The 17,951-nt window shown below is 36.8% G+C and overlaps 2 protein-coding genes across 9 annotated transcripts in view; one reads left to right on the top strand and one right to left on the bottom strand.

The window, feature by feature from the left end:
* Nucleotides 1-5,917, top strand: part of palld (palladin, cytoskeletal associated protein) — a 481,585-nt gene extending 475,668 nt beyond the window's left edge. For all 6 annotated transcript variants that reach the window (XM_051927636.1, XM_051927635.1, XM_051927637.1 and 3 more), the window contains one exon: nucleotides 4,011-5,917. In XM_051927636.1, the coding sequence (XP_051783596.1) occupies nucleotides 4,011-4,183 (173 nt within the window). In that variant the 3' untranslated portion in view covers nucleotides 4,184-5,917. The remainder of the gene's footprint in view (nucleotides 1-4,010) is intronic.
* A 1,329-nt stretch (nucleotides 5,918-7,246) lies between these two features.
* cbr4 (carbonyl reductase 4) overlaps nucleotides 7,247-17,951 on the bottom strand; it is an 80,258-nt gene continuing 69,553 nt past the window's right edge. For all 3 annotated transcript variants that reach the window (XM_051927660.1, XM_051927662.1, XM_051927661.1), the window contains exons 5-6: nucleotides 8,728-8,862; nucleotides 7,247-7,563 (exon numbers count right to left, since the gene is read on the bottom strand). In XM_051927660.1, the coding sequence (XP_051783620.1) occupies nucleotides 7,385-7,563; nucleotides 8,728-8,862 (314 nt within the window). In that variant the 3' untranslated portion in view covers nucleotides 7,247-7,384. The remainder of the gene's footprint in view (nucleotides 7,564-8,727; nucleotides 8,863-17,951) is intronic.

The raw sequence follows: 17,951 nt of genomic DNA, 5'->3' as shown, positions 1-17,951 counted from the left end.
TACTTCTGAGATTTTTCAGATAAAGACGACAGAACACAGTTCACACTATCTAGGAGACTTAAAGCAGCACCAAGATAGAAACTGCACATGCAGACCACTTTAAGGGGAGCAGGCATGTTTTGCATTAAACTATGTGGACATTATCTTTGGTGATTTTTATGAAGAGAGGAGCAGTGAAGTTGTGCTGTGGCGATATTAACAAAATGTAACATCATGATATTTACCCACTATACCACAATATTTATTGATATTTAAAGATACTTTAATAAAGATAATAATACTGTGCCTGTAGAGTACCTGTACTATATGTTAAAAAGATGTATTACAAAACTTTATGTGGTGTTCCAAAATTTAACCAGACAAAAACGATTTCAAAAATGAAAGTTTGTTTTTATTCGATTCACATATGATGAACTGTTCTTTCAAAACAATCTGAATAATATTTGAAATCACTTTAATAAAAGCATTCACCAAGTGACATAATCTCTTAATGGAGTTTAATATTTCAAATAAACAAACTGCACAAAAATTCAATTAAGAAAAACTCAAACAAAAAAACCTGCTCACTCAAACAGACGGATACTTTAGTGCACTTTGACTTTTCAAGGATTTCAAATATGTAAACAGTATGGACAAAACAGAATAAAAAACCCAAGGAATAGATGAAGTACAACTTAAATGCATGGTTATTCACAAAGTTGATGTCTCAGTGCAGACACAGAAATCATTTCTTTTCATTAACAGAGTACTCTGAGCACTGTCACAGATTCTGGGACAGAAAGATAAGCATATCAGCACTGCCAGGCTCAAGTGATGCTCTACGGCAAGCAACAATGTTTCTACCTGTGCTAAATGCCCTTTCAGATGGAGCACTGGTTACACGTATACTGTGTACACAATCATTTTTTTTTGTTAGGTGACACACTAGGCAACTTTGTTTCAATAGTTTTCAACCATTATAGAAGATCACAGTCGCTGTTTGCATCAGCCGTCAGCAGATAGCTTTGAAGGTCTTTCTCAATTGCATGTCCACTGTCAAGACCAGTTTTCTAAAGCTTTTTAGAGCTTTCTTAAAAAAAGCTTCCCAGAGTCTTTTTCCACTTTGGTTCAAAAGACTCAGCAACCATATCTTATGTTCCTTGTTCAAATTTGCACACAGAAGTCTTTTTTTTTTTTTTCTTAAAATGTTTCCAGTGCAAACAGTGCCTATACTTTATTTGAATGTCACAACGAGAACGAATAATGTTCTACTATTAATACACACTGAGTAGAGCTCTTATGATTTTGGGAGAAATATGTAATTGCTTTACCCTTACAAAGCATTTACTCCCCAAAAGATAGTTTGAGATAAAATAGAAAAGAAAATTACATGGATACCAGATGCAGAAATTCTTTATAATGCATAGGCTAATTAAAATTGTAGCTGTTGCAATTTCAAAAATTGTAATATATAACATTGCATTTTCAATATCAAAACTCATTGTCCATTTTTTTTGACTTTCCAGCATCCAGATGGGAAGATGCTTAAAAACTGTAATCTCATCCATCACTTTAAAGTCTATTAGCAGCATTGTCAGGTGTCGTGCATACTCTATTCTCTTATTTTCAGCCCAAGACTCTGAAGTGCCTTTGTTAGTGCTAACGCCAGTAACTCACCACTGTGATCTTCGGGAAAGTATGAGGTTTGCAAGTACTTGCTTTTAGCTTCCAGTCTTTAATATGGTAAAAAGCTGAGCTTATACATGGTTCATATGTGCAGCTTGACCACATATCCAAAGAACGTTTTTTGTAAACATGACTTGGGAATATACTGTATACCTGAGGCCTAGTATTTTGATTAAGTTTTTGAGTCCCTCTTGTTCCAATATATAAATGGAAAACGTCCGTATCAATGTGCTTTGTTATAGTGTTCACGATTTCATTCCAGTGTTTGCTTCACACTTCACTCACAGCTGAGCTGCTCAGAGAGCATCGGGGCGCTCCTCCATCAAACTAATTGTATATAAAGAGATGGTATATAAAAGAGGACGCAGGGTGTGGGAAGAAGATGGTATGGTCCTTAGTTATTATAGATAGAAAACCAGTTACTTGAGTATTTCAATACAACTGTCTATTTTACTGTAAATACCAATGAAATGTAGTAAAAAGTAGAAGTAAAAAAATTAAAACATAACAAAAAGTAAATCATATTTTAAATTACATTAACGCCTTGTCAAAAACAATATTATGATTATTATCCTCTAACTTACATTCTATAAACATTGCTTTTTTGCATTTCTATTCGCATGTTGCTTGGGATATTTTTTTACTTTTCGTTTATTGGACGATTCTCTTTGTTGTTGATTTTTATTATATGCAGCTCTTTTTTGTTCATTTTTTTTCAACGTTCATTATCAACTCTTGCGCCTTTTTCACAATCTAAAATTCTAAAGATTGCTTTTCTACCTTGCCATTATTACCAACTGAGTCGAAGGGTGAGTTAGCACTGAGAGTGTGGCCAGGTGGTACGGAGAGCATGTGCACAGTAGGAATAATGATTGGGCCAGTGCTGTGTATGGGGGTGGTCAAGGCTCAATAACACAGACACGGCGGAAAACTTTTTTTAATATAATAGACAGATATGGCTGTCTGCTGATGAATGACTTTGCAATTGTAATTATCAAACCACAAGCAGTTTTGTGTCGTTTCATGTCAATAGCAGCAGCGAGTCGCCTTTTCAGACACTCACTGTATTCATTAGCGTGGGTGCTCTTGAGATGTGCGTCAAAATTATGTCAAAACTAATGGATTATTTTTATCTCGACCACACCTTTTCAGGTCGATGGATAGGTCTTGGTGGACCATTGCCATGGCCTCCACACTCCCTTGATTTGACACCCTGTGATTACTGGTTATGGGGTATGGTAAAGCAGCACATGTACTGCAAGAAATGTTGTGATATCAATGACCTGAAGGACAGAATATGGACTGTGGTATCATTCATTTCCCGCGAAATGTGTGCCCAGGCTTTAAATGCTACTGTAGTTGGTTTTTGTGTGTTGAACATGATGGCGAACAGGTTGAGATGTTCCTGTAAATCATCTTGCACATATGAAATATGTTTTGTGAATAAATTGTTTCCGCCATTCAAATGTTAACATAATTTTGACTCACCCTGTATGTTGCTTGTATTGCCACCCTTTGCAGAAACATGATGCATGGAAAGTTTACATATTAGTGAGGAAGGCTGTCTTTCACTAATATGGTGGAATTCAGTGAGGAAGCAAAAAGGGAGAGGACAGCATATGATATTATTTATTTTGGTTTTCAAAAAGCTTCTGCTAAGTCCCATCATGAGTCTTGTAATACAACAAAAAGAAGTGTGAGTTTAGTGGGGAAATTAAGTCTGTTTTATTAGCAGCAGTAATTGGCTACTAATTAAGAAAGTTGGTTGTAGCAAAAACCTGCAGCCACTGTAGCCTTCCAGGATCTGAGTTTGACAACACTTGCGTAGAACAGTCTAAGTCATTAACAGACAGATTCTTGACTGTCTGCATGAAGACTGGACAAGTGGTCTCTTGAAGTTTAGGTATATGTGAAATTGTTGTGAAAATGGTGCCTCTTAACTTTAGTTCTGAGAGATACTGATAGCTTCCTTATGCTTGGTAATTCACTGAGTGGACTTTTGTGAAGTGTGTATGCTGACCTTCAAATAGCCAGTAGAACTCTTTTGCAGTTGCTGAAGTTTAATTCTTGTTTTAGAACAATGGTTATGAACATGACTAAAATTCTAACATATGTACAATGTAATGTCTAGAAATCTGTCATCTTAATTAGGAGCCACAAACAAAACAAAAAAAGTAATGTACCACAACAGTTAGTAGCACTATTGAAAAACTGATCAGTATCAAATGAAAGAAAACTCTTGGTGCTACCTTCTTTCTAAATTTCTCTGTCATAAAAACCCTCTGCAAGTTATAAAAAAGACAACAAACCTGTTTCTCTCCCCCCTGCTTCTCTCTTTATTACAGCTCAATGGCAACAGCAGTCTCAGACTCCCAAGTTAAAAAAAGTACGTCCTTCAGCTAGCCGATATGCAGCCCTGACTGAAAAAGGACTGGATGTCAAAGCAGCATTCTTCCCTGAATCCAGTCCAGTTCACCTGCTGACACAGCCAGGATTGGTGGAGAGCGATGACCTGTAGGGCAAGACAGTTGGAGAAGTTGCAGCACTTGTCGCCAGCTTGCTATAAGATCTCTTGGAAAACTAGACATCAACACTTTTTGTAAACCAATGGATCCTAGACAAGGCCCGTGAAGAAGCCTGCACTGCTTCACCATTCACCTTGGTAATGATGGAAAAGAGTCGGAACTCCATGTTTACCCGCTCCAGACATTATAGCAATATTTTACTTGCACCAGACTTTTTATACTTTGCTACCGGAGACAGTAGCTACAGTATATTATGAATATTAAAGTATATTAATATTTTAAAATATTTTATAACAGATCAGTATTTTAAACACCAAGTTTCTATAGCTATGGACAAGTCTTTGCTAATCAAAAATATCACATTTTTGCATTTTTTTCTTTCATTAAATGATACACATCAAGATAGGGTAGTATAGCCGTACTCATATCAATGGACTGGTACGAAACCTCAGGCCATAACTGGCAAAACAGGTACATTAGTGTTACTGAAAACAGGTATCTGTTTTAGTTTCTTTTTAAATATAAATTAATGTTATCTAGACTCTCTGGATAATGGCTCAAAGCATACAGTGGCCACTAGGATCATATGATTTTTTTTGTATTTTCTTATTGTTACTTAATAAAAAGTATTACATGAACTTGCATGATTTATGGGTGAAAATTCCGGGGTGGGGGGGGGGTGTTTTTCCATAAAAATGATGTGAAATAAAAGGTAACTGGTGTAAATTGGTTAAAAAAAAAGATATTTATTTCTTCAAAAATATTGGAGTCAGGACTAGAATTTCTGTACTAACAGAAGAGACAGATGTCGGGCAGGCCCATCCAAGTGTTTTCTTAATCAATGTCACCCTAAAAGCAGCATACAAGATAAGAACAAGTCCAGTCCACCAGCCATATTTAAAAAGTAATCAGAATTGGTTCAGACAGTGTATGTCAAGTTAAGCATAACTCAAAGGGAAAAACATTAAAGAAAGTTGAAAATGGTGTCTGAGATAGATGTGCTGTCAGATGAGTCAGTAAACACAGATGAGGTACGTGTTCAGTGGATTAGTAAGTTGATGCAAAGGCAGGGCTATGAGGAAATGGGCATGGGTCACTGTAATTACTATAGACTTTGTCTTTCATTTCAGTAAACATTAGCGGTGTGTGTGTGTGTGTGTGTAAGACCCTTTGGAATTAGCAAGGCATCACCTGGGTGAACTGCTTGAAAGTGTATAAAGTTGTTCTGACTAGAAAAGAGAGTTTATAGGATAAACTCCTCAGAAGGTAGTAGATAAGCCCACACTCCTGGTTGCCACAAACGTTTTCAGCATTTGGACTGTCTGTATTCCCTCATTCTAAAGGTAGCGCCTTGTGTATCACAAGTATATTTTTCATGGTTTATACGTGTGTATTATATTTTGTATTGAAATGTGTCAAATTTTCCTAAATGAAGACACAAGTGTATGTTAATACAAGCACACAAAAGGATCGGACTTTGGGCACCACTGAGCAAAGATCTTCTTAAGTTAAATATTTAGAGTTCTTGCAGTTTTAATTATATAACAAAATTGTTTTGTGTCCTTGTTTATCATCACATGTACTGTCTTCCTGTTGTCAAACATGCTCTGTAATTATTATTATGCTGCTGCTTTATCACATTTCTCTAACTAAGCCACTGGATGCTTCCTGGATTGTTGAAAACAAAGCAAATAAAATAAATTAAAAAAAAAAAAAAAAAAAACAAATCCTGGAAAAATCTGTTTACTTTCTCCTCTCCGTTCTTTTCTGATCTTAAGTTGCCTGTAAAAAGGTTGGAAGTCAGGGGGATGAAAAACCTGTAAAATTCTGGATGCCCCCCAATACTGCACAGAGACTGGAGTCACACAGCAAGTGGCCTGGTTAGAAGGTTTAAACTGAACAGAAGCTGTAAGGCTATGGTAATCTGCTTGTGTTAATAATGAATAATTTTGGAATATGTCAGGTCCATTTAGTGTTTCTTAAAATACAACAAATATAAGCTACATGCATGATTTTATATAATAAAATATGCCCACACACACACATGAATACTGTAAACTAAACACAACAGAAAAAATCAGTTCCAAAATATGAACTTAATCATGTACTATACTTCTCAAAACATTGTTAGATACTTTATCTCCTTACTTTCACATAAGGTTGCAGACAGAGCAGAGTCCTCTACAGCAGCATCAAGGATAATGAAAAATCCAACCGTTGACAGCTTGTCCTTCCATTGCCAGCCACGCTCACTTTGCAGGAAACTACAGTATTTAGAGAAAACCCATACAGCCATGTGTAAAATATGCAATTATCTACATTGGCAGAACATGAAACCAGGACAGTGGTGATATGAGGTAGTGGCACCTACTGCTCTGCATCCCTTTATGCCATATATACTGTACAACAGTGGGACGTAAATTTAGCTCATTTATTAATATCATTTGGTGATTTATTAATGTTTGCCAATTATCTTCATGACAAAAGGCACAACCTAAACTTACCACGTGAAATCATGATGGGCATCCTGATCTCACACTGCTTGCACTTGTTAATCACCTGAGAAAACACAGTAGCACAGCAAATGGAACATCTTAAAGCTTCATATGTAACAGTGGACAGGCAGCATTCCACATTCTGGGGCAGTCTAGGGACAGAGCCACATGACCAACTTCTCTTCTAACCTACCCACACACTGACGCCTATGAATCTTACTTGCACTATCATGACTAAATGTTTTAATCACTAGCAGAAGTGTTGTACAGCTTCTGAACAGAAAACTGTGTCCAGAAGACAGCCACCTATCCAAATCACTCTGTTGGCTCTCTTCAGTCAATTGACAACAACATGTGCCCTGAGACATTGTCATGCCTGCAATGTCAATATAGCAGATGGTTGATTGGATATGGCAGGGTTTGCATTGTTCTTAGAGTACTGTACAGGTGGTCATATCTGACATTCACAACATATCTTATTTTTTACCCTTCACAGTAACTTGGTAATTATTTGCTTTGCAGAAGCAAAGACCTTAAAGATTTGAACAATTGACACTAAACTTTTATTATTTTATCAAAAAACTTTTATTGTTTGGAAAAGCAACCCAAAACATGGACTACACCTTTTGTGCACCAAGATATCATTAACTGATGTGTAATGCTATACAGAATGTAGATTTTAAAAGTAGCTATGCCTTTTTATATTGCTAGTTGAAGACCTCCATCCACCACAAGTACCTGCCCAGTAATATAAGGAGACTTGAGCAGAAAGACAACAGCTTGGGCCACTTCATCTGGGTCTCCAAAACGTCCTAGTGGTATAGCTTTCTTCACTTCTGCTTCATTTATTCCAATAGTCATATCAGTTTTAATGAATCCTTCAAGAAATTAGAAGAAAAATAAAACACAATTTAGGAACAATGCCAGAGACACCATTATGTGGCTACATGGAAACACTCCAGACGTATTGCAATTTCTTAATGTTTTCAACCTGCTGGGGTTCCCACCTGAGTGGAGCCTGCAGGCGTCCAGATGTTTGTGTGTGGTGCTTCAGGAGACTTGTCATAACACTATCATTTTTGTTGTGTATTCCTTTAAGAAGATTAAAATCGATCCACCTGACCTCGTGACTGATTCAACAAATAAAGAGACATTGTACACTGTGTGAGATGGCCGGGCTGTTTATCCCGGCCAGCACCCCCAGGCCGCTAGATGGAGCCCTCCCTGTGGCATGGGAGTGCCCCAAAGACCAGCAGGGAATTATGGACAGTGGAGTTTTTATTCCCAACCCTGCTGGACACCGTGGGGCCCACCAGAGGACGCTGCAGGGAGGCTCAAGGACTTATGCATGCCCTATAACCCGGAAACACGTCATCATCATATGACCAGAAGGGACGACGTGTGTCCGGGTTGAAGAAAAGGACTTTTAATCTGACCCGGAAGTGATAAGGACTCAAGGACTGCTGGGCTGGAGCCACTTCCGGGTCAGAGAATATAAAAGGACTCTGGGAAAGCCCAGACACTGCGCTGAGCTGGGAGGAAGGGTGGCAATGCGTCTGGGAGTGGAGGATTGGTATTGTGATTAGTATTGTATTGATTATTGATTGTAGTATACTTATATGTGTAGTGAGGAGTGTAGAGTGCTTGGTGCACGTTATTATTATATAATAAATAATAATTGTACTTTTACCGGGTGTTTGGAGTGGTACCTGAGGGTTCAAGGGCGCACTAATACGCTCTACCACTACAACATGTATACAAGAGAGACCTGGGCTGGTAGTAAGGGACACGGGGCTGTGAGACAACAACTCTATCCTACCAAGTTGCTTGGAGGAAGGTGGGGAACATGAGACGGTGAAGCAAGGGGACGACAACAAACCAACTAACCTAAATAGCTTGCATGCCGCAGGATTTGGCAGTTGATCTGTCTTGCTTTGCCCATGAGCAATGCTTCAGGAAAAAAAAATAATAACTAACTTCATAAATATTTAAAATTGAAGTAATAAACATAGCTCATAGATTCAGAAAACTTGAAATCCTACCTGGAGCAACCAAATTTACACGGATATTTTTTGCAGCCACTTCTTTAGCAAGAGACCGTGTAAATCCCACAAGCCCCGCCTTGCTGGCACTATAGACACTCTGCCCAGTATTGCCTTTCAGTCCAACGATGCTTCCTACAATATAATAATAATAATAAGACATACAAAATAACTACTTTAGAAAACAAAATGTACAGTTGCTGTAAAAATATATTCTCTGTATTCCTCCTGTGGTTCCAGTATAACAGATTAAAACTACAACTAATACAAAAAATATATATTCTTCACTTACTACTGTATACCCCTCTTTATAACTGAAAAGAATTTAGATCAAATGATCATCTTACTTAAATCTCACTTAACTCTGAGCCATCTGTTTAATGCTTACAAATTTAACTCTACATACCAACTGTATTTGACACACAGAACTTGTTTTTTCCTTCATTCATTTTTTCACAGACTCCTCTGACCAATCTATAAAACACGTCTTTTAGCTACTACAATTTGAATTAGCTCCCAAATCTTTTTTTGTAAAATAAAAAAGCTTGGTCTAACATGATGTCCCAGTTCTTCCAGTAGATAATCTGAATAACACAAAATTAAGAGAGTTCAACAAGCAATATTAATTGTGATCCTTTTAAAACATTTTTAGATAGTCTTCTACTTGATTCCTTTGGCAGGTTATATTTCCCAAACTTGCAAAAAAAAAAAAAAATAAAATAATTAAAAACTTTTTTAAAAGCTTGCATCCCTATCTTCTAAATTAATAGAGCTAGAGAACAGCAATCAAATAAATAGTGTGAATAATGTTGGTAACACAGTGGTTGTCCAACAAGGTTTGTAAAAAGCTCTGCTCTGCTATATTCCTTGGTCAGTTTCTCTCAAGGAGTTAAAAGATATCAAAAAGTTATACTTTCTGTCAGACTTCATCCGAAGACCCCAATAATGAGCTTTCCTAATAATATTAACCATAAAACAGAAAAATTTGTAGTCTGTCCTTTGAAGGCCAGTAATTTTATTGGTGTCCCAATTTTGACCCAACAAGTGACTGAGCCAGGAACGCAAGGACACCTACAATGAAACGGGCTCATGAAAAGGACCTGCAGCCATTTCTTTTGTACCCAGGTTGTTTCAAGATTTCTTATGTCTTAGGAAATGAGAGTTTACTTCTGTCAATTTAAGATTACAAAGCCACTGATACACTTTCTCCCAAGAAGCTCGTCGGCGTTTGCATATTTTAATTTCTGCAAGTCTTCTTCCAGACTTTTATCCTGTCTCTCTTTGTTGACTGTTTGTTTGTTTTAACACTGCAGCAAGGAATACTACTTCTTCTTTGTGTTGTTTTTTCCAATTCAATATACTTCCATGTCTCTTACCTCCTTTGTCACAAGTATCTCATTTGCCTTTGCTTCTCTTTCTGACCAAAACAATCAACACCAAACTAGAAAAAAAACATCATTAATATCAATTCTGTCTCCATGGATAACATGGCATTTGTCAGCTTGGCTATAAAAAAAATCCCATTTGTTATTTTACAATTGTGTTTGTCAGCAACTTGGATCTTTTGAAACAGAGGATTTCTACAGTTTTAGCTGTTGCCCGATATTCTTTAATAAGTTTTATGTTAAAAAAAAAAAAAAATGACATTCCTGCGGTGGGTTAGCACCCTGCCCAGGATTGGTTCCCTGCCTTGTGCCCTGCGTTGGCTGGGATTGGCACCAGTAGACCCCCGTGACCCTGTGTTCGGATTCAGCGGGTTGGAAAATGGATGGATGGATGGATTTCTAAGGTGGTGGACCGTAGTCTGTAATTAAAACTCCTTGCTTCTCCAAAGGGCTACATTTGAGATCTACCACACACAGAATTGATACTGTGTATTAAGATGTACTGTAAACACTAGTAAATTATTCAATAATATTACTTGTTTGCCTGTATTTCATTGATTAAAACCAAATCTCATTAAAATATAAACCGCAAAGATTTATAATAATTTAAACTGTATAGAAGGTATCGATTGAAGGGAGGCTTTAGACTATGTGGGTAAATGAAGATCATCTTGAGTCTCTTGCTTTATAGAGCAGAACTGATCACTCCATTGATCTAAATGACATTTTCCCAAAAATTCCTTTTTATGCTGATGAAAACTTTTTTTTTTGGGTCAGGTGGCCATTACCCCCTCAAATTTCCTCCCACAGCCCTAATTTGTTCAGTTCTAATACTATCATTTCAGTTCATATAGTTGGTTCCACTCTGCTCATTCGCTCCTTAAATAGCCTGTGTTAGGAGGAGATGTATGCATTGAGAAACTGGAACAATGCAGTTTTTTAATAAAAGGAGGCCCAGTTATCAACAAAAAACAAACAAAAAAAATCCAAAGCAAAGTCAAAACAAGATTTGCCAGGAGTCATTAACAAAACTACAATAGTGTCACCAGAACACTAAGACTGAACCGAATCAAAAATTGGAAATCTAGGAGTCACTGCCATATATGCTCGCAGATAGGTTCTTCTGCGGATAAGTTGGGACTTGATTTACAGTATAATTTCTGGTATTTTATAATGTTGGTCGATTAAGTCGAATGCGGGAAACTCATGCTATTGGTCCAAGAGATTATGATATGCTAATGCCCACCTGAGAGAGTAACCACGGACTACACTGCCTTTTTTTTTCTATGTGGATGCGGCAATGCACCGTGTCAACACGTGCTCCTAACCTCTCTCTCTCTCTCTATTGTGCAAACGAGACCACACGGTGATACCCGAACTATTCCAAAGCAACGTTTGCACTAATTTGTGCTTTTTGTATCTCACACCCTCATACACCTTTATCGTTGAGCATCTCTTATATATGATGGAGCATTCGATCAGAAGAAAATATGAAGCTGGTTTTAAATGAAACATTGAAGTAGCGAAAGAAATTGGTAACTGAGCTGCTGCAACAAAATTCTTTGTGTCTGTGAAACTGATGCAAAATTGGAGGAGGCAAGAAGATGTATAAAAAAAAAAAAAAAATTAAGTGTCACATTTTTGAACAGGCGTATAAGTCGGGGTCTGATTTTATGATCGATTTTTCGGGTTACAAGACCTGACTTATACGTGAGTATATACGGTAAATCAGAATATTTAACTGCTCAAGACTAAGACTAACACTAAGTTTAAATTCACGATCTTGGATGGAGAGCTAAAGTGCGGTGCTGAATTTGTCAGTGAAGGCTTTACGACATGACATGTAATGCCTCTTGCAACAGTACAGCATATCAAAGAAAACAAGAAAATGCTGGGATACTAAAAATGACACCAATAAAATTAAATAAAATAATGGTGTGCTAAGAAGTGCCTCTGGGGATCTTTTCTGCTCACTGCTATCAGACAATTCAATGCTTCCTCTTGACATACTGTGTTCATTTTGAAATTTCTGCACAACATACATACATCTATTTATGTATTGATTTAACTATTTATTTTTCGATTGATTAACTGTATTATCTGTTCTGTGAGTCTCTATCTCTGTTTCTGCTGCTGTGTGCATGTGAATGCATGTGGATTAATAAAGTTTATCCAATCTAATCTGATAAAATACTCATACCAAATACACATATGCTCACATTCCTTGAAAATAAAACTTTACAAATACAACAAAAACAACACAATTTTCCAGCGATGTGCCAGAGGTTTACAGATTCTTAAAAAGAAGTCTATTAATATACCTTGTGTTATAATATGTTTTATTATTAAGTTTAATGTCACTGTTCTCTGCGCCCACTGTTATGGACTCATTCATACAGGCAGACCAAGTATGGTATACAGGGGCTCAGCATCAGCATTTAGAATTGCCAAGCCAAGCACAGGACTAGAGAGCCAAAGACAACTGCAGAATTGAATAGTCAGCCTAAAGACAGACTAGTATATTTCTGTCTTCTGTCAGTACACTATCCTCTTTCCTTGTTGGGAGAATGAGAACTGTATGTAGGCATTGTGCTATTCCTGTATTTTTGAAGGTGGGATTTGAGTCCTTTCCTGTCCTTGTTTGGATCCAGAGAGGCAGCCTGCACATGGAGCAACCACAATATAAGGATGGACCTACGGCCAACACTTTGAAGCTGCCAGGCAGAAGATTATGTCTTCCGTCCGGTGAAAATCCTTTCAGCGTGGCAATGAAAGATGGCAGACTGCGTAGGTCAAGATACCCACATGCTTGAGAGTCTCATAAGCTTCCCGTTTGTGATATCCGCGTGAAACCGTCAGTAAGGAGCTAAATTATCCTTTATACTTCTCGTGTAATCTTGTAAATGTCATATTGCATGCTGGAGAGGATAATACCTTATTTATTTATAATTATTTAAATTCAGGTTAATTAAAACGCCGCAATTGAAAAGAACACATTTCCAGAGAGCTAATGCCTCTTAAGGAAACAAAATGGCGTAGTCGGCAGGATTGTGGCTAAATTAATAACCGTATATTATTTATAATATATATATATATATATATATATATATATATATATATGTATATATATATATGTATATAGTATGCATCTGATAATGACGGCAATGAAGGGTTCGGTCAAAATATTGAATATATTTGGGGATTGGTCGCGCGCTCAGACATGGACATCCGGACCGAGTTAAGATGCCAGGCCCTAATTGGAATGGGGATATTACGAATTAATAATAATTGTAATTAATCCCGGCAAAAGACAAGAGGTAGCGGGCCCTGGGCAAAAGAAAAGACAGCTGCCAATGACTTGTGGTAGCGTCTGTTAACTATACCATGCAGGTTGGAATTTTAAGTCCAACGCATGGGTATAAATGTGGGATTAAACTGGAAAAAATAAATAGAAACAACAGTTTTAAACTTATAGCACGAGACTGGTTGTCCTGAATAAAATGAAACGGCACCCATGTGGACAACACAGACAATTTAACTGCCGTACGAAGTCCAAAACCTGCCTGAAAAGTAAATGCTGTGTTGGGGAACACTTATTTAAATAAGTTGCATCGTTTAGCCATTAGAAACAATATTTTGTAAAAACAGTAAAAAGCTACGCGTTAAGATTTGATGCAAATAGGCATGCCGACACTTACTTTGTATAATGAATCAATCCCACATCCAGAGGATCTGAAGGTTGGTTACTTACAGGTGAACGGTAAAAATGCTGATAAAATCCATAACGACTTGATCGCGCTCACTAAAATAAATTGTAGAAATCTTTAATGGCATAATAGAAATCCAATGCACACGGTTCGTCCACGTGTTAAAATGCAGTGAGTGAGCTGGGCAGCTGTTGTAATCACTCTGCCTTAAAGGTTAAAGGTTTTGGCAACCCCCACCTATGATGGAACTGCTAAAAAGAATCATGCCGTGTGTTTAAACACACAGAAATTATTGAAATCGCCTTTTAAATATAGCTTAAATTACGAACCTACGTTACAAAATAATGTTTAAAAAGAAACTGTAATGCAAAGAGCTCTAACTAAAAATTGGATAAGTGTAAATTTAAAAATGAGACAGTTTCTCATATAACAAAGAAAGATCATTACCGATTTGTGTAATTGGTTTAACGCAAATAGAATGTTTCCACTTTTGTTTAAGGCTTGTAAACGTGCAAAACATTTTTCCTTTTAAACCCTGATCAAGTTTAAAGGAAAAATGCGCTTTTAATCATACTAAATGAGAAGGGAAACAAGTTCTTGCGATAAGCAGCATGTGCCTGATTGTGCATGAATGGAGGTTGTGTATTTTAGGTACTATAAAGGAAGAGCATGGTGGCGCAGTGGTCAGCACACTTGATACGAAATAAAGGTTCAAGCACGTATGTTTTCCTTGTTAAGTCAGAATGTTCTTTGTGACTGCGTAACTTTTGATGGGAATGCTTTCTTGTTGTGGAATTATGCTGCGTGATGTCCCGATGAGTGAATTGTCCTTGATTGTCGCTGGAACCGAAGATCGCCACAGAAATTAGTGTTTCCTCGCTGTTGCTGAGCTAGGTTTCACCACGGACTTTTTCATGATCTGGAAACTAGCGCGTATAAAACTAAGGTAAGATGAATTCCTAATTTAATGAAAGTGATATCAGCTTGTGGCCTGAGAAGTTGTTTTAATAAGCATTAAGGAAAAGACGCGTTTAAGTGTGTTGCACGGTGAAACCTTATAGATAAACAAGAAAAAAAAAAAAAAAGCACACAACCTCGAGTGAGTTTATAGCACGTGTGATAGAGATCTCTGTGAATGAAATACAATTGAAAGAAAACTTTATTCTATGAATAAAATGCAATTGTAAAAGAGAATGTGAGTATGTGAATATGTGAAAATATTTGAAAGAATGAAGCAATTGCCAAATACTGTATGTTGAAATGACTGAAACGAGTGAAGGCTGATTGTTTGCGAACAGATGCTTTCCCCAGTGTGCTGAATGTTGTTTAAAAAGAACTTCTGTTTAGCCAAGTAATTTTGCTTGGGCATGAAGTGGGATTTAGAATCTAGCAAAGAAAATAAAAGAAGAATAAATTATTCTTATTCAGAGTCTGGGGTAGCAAATGCGTGTTTATGTTATTTGTAAGACAGTGTGTGTCAGCTGACTAAAAAAATAATGTAAAGAGAAACCCTAAAAGATGGGAGACGTCCCATATAATAATATAATTGTTATAGTAATCGGGAATCGTATTCAAATTTAATTGTTTTAGTAATACATGTACTATCTAGGGCGGCACGGTGGCGCAGTGGGTAGCGCTGCTGCCTCGCAGTTGGGAGATCTGGGGACCTGGGTTCGCTTCCCGGGTCCTCCCTGCGTGGAGTTTGCATGTTCTCCCCGTGTCTGCGTGGGTTTCCTCCGGGCGCTCCGGTTTCCTCCCACATTCCAAAGACATGCAGGTTAGGTGGATTGGCGATTCTAAATTGGCCCTAGTGTGTGCTTGGTGTGTGGGTGTGTTTGTGTGTGTCCTGCGGTGGGTTGGCACCCTGCCCGGGATTGGTTCCTGCCTTGTGCCCTGTGTTGGCTGGGATTGGCTCCAGCAGACCCCCGTGACCCTGTGTTCGGATTCAGCGGGTTGGAAAATGGATGGATGGATGTACTATCTAAAAATGCAAGTAAAAAAGTGATCATGACTGGTGATTGATAATGCAGACTGTGCTTAGGTAGTGAAGCCTGGAATATTTTTTTGAAGCCTACAAGCAGATGCAAGTGATAAATAACTGATCTATGCCCTTGCAAGGCAAAAAGACAGCTAGCTGCACAGTCAGTTAAAGAGTTAAGACTTTAAACATTTTTAAAAAATCTGAATAAAGTTTTATAAGCATAAAGTTTTATATATAACTTCAAGCCTATAGATGTTGTTTTTTCTACAGATTCATCAAAACCTGTGGCTAATGGATGAAACACAAATTATTTTTCCTATACAAAGCTGCAAGACATAGCTTAATAGCAAGTTTGGGCAGAGAAATTAAATAATCTGACCAAAGGGTGGTGAATGTTTATCAATCATAGATTAATGAACAGCAATTATTTTCCTTGCATGCTGATTAGTGCAAGTGTAAGGGTATAACATCTTTTATAATAAAAATGTTTAAATGAAAATATAAAGGTTAAAATGTTCCTATTTTTAAACTACAGTAGACTGATTTATTTCTCTAGTCTTCATATAAAAACAGTATAAAGGGTTTACATATTTTGATGTATAACAAATGATTATTATTATCACTTCAGTAATTACAAAATGTATTAGAACTGAATACATGTATTAATTTGTCTCTGTAAGTGATTAATTTTATGAAGATTTGTTATTATATCAATATATTAAGGTCAATGCTCAGTGATAATGCACTTAGCTAAATAGAATGTTCAGTTATACATTAGAACCGTTAGTCTATATGAACTGTGCTGTTGTAATATGTTAGACATTTAAAAGATTTGTCTCTGGATTAAGATAAGCTACAGTTTGTTATATGGTAATACTGTAGATAATGTAAGATTTTTGTTTTAGACAAAAATGAAAACACTCAAAGTTCAACTATGTAACATCCTATAATGTATAATTGATGTAATGTTTTAATTTTAATTAGTGTATTATTCTACTGAAGAAACCTTTTCATTAGCCTAGTTTAAATGTAATAATTTGTCATATTTAAATTATCTCTAACTGTTATTTATGATATGAAACTGAGAACTACGGGTCTAGAATTGTCATTAATAGTGCTGCATTATATTATACATATGATTGATGAAGAATTGTTTTATGTTGTGTATTTGCTCTACCTTTTCACCTTTCTTTTAGTTTAGCCTAGCAAGTATTTTAGTTTTGGCCACTCAATTTAATGGTGCCAAAAGTCTCTCCAAGCCTGTGGTAAAAAGTTTTGTCAATGACGAGAAGGTGGTGTTATACGAAGTGAAGATTTAAAAAAGACTGTACTAATGACTTTTGACCTGCTGCACATACCTGATAATAGCTGATGAAGAAATGATTTGCTTTTCCAGAGTGGCAGAAGTAACGAAAGATTGTAAGTCCAGCTGAGTAAATCTGAAGCCATGCTATGTGCAGACATTTTTTGCTGCAAAACAGAGTTTTATGGACTCCTAACAGAAACAGGCTGTAAAATGCCACTGAAGTGAGATGACAGCTGTTGAAGGCTCCCACGAATGACTACTGAATGCTGGGCAAGCCTAGAGGGAAGTGTTCCTCTGCTAAAAATGGACAGTCACCATGTGTGCATCTCAAGAGCTCTCTAATGGCAACAGGACTGTTTAATTTTTTTATTTCCAGCAATGGTAAAAGACTTTAGTTTCCTGAAGCAGTCATACTTTGTACAGAAGAATCTGCAAAGCCACCAAGCAAAAGACTTTATCTACAAACCACTGGGTTGGACAAGGCATGAATAGAGAAAGCTTAGGAATAGACTTGAAAATGTTATAAGAGGGGCTCAAAGGTATGAGGATCTGCATAATAAACCACCAATAATGTTTAAATTGTAAATTGAATGGGAATATAACATCCAATAGTGAAGTTGGGAAGGATATAAATAATGTACAATTATGCAATAATACTAGTTTAAGAACAAGTAATAATCATAGCAATAGATCTAGAATAGCATCTGAGTTATGTTACAACTATTATAACTTATAACAAGGGATCAGACACTAAAGGGTGGGGTACATATAGCAACATACTGAATTTAGAAATGTTATGAGTACCAAAGAATAGTGAAATCCATTAAGATGCTATATAGAATTAT

This window comes from Erpetoichthys calabaricus, chromosome 5 (genome assembly GCF_900747795.2).
Source record: "Erpetoichthys calabaricus chromosome 5, fErpCal1.3, whole genome shotgun sequence".
Classification (NCBI taxonomy): Eukaryota; Metazoa; Chordata; class Cladistia; order Polypteriformes; family Polypteridae; genus Erpetoichthys; species Erpetoichthys calabaricus.
Note: the sequence above shows the minus strand (reverse complement) of the source record. Positions and strands in the feature narration are given on the sequence as shown.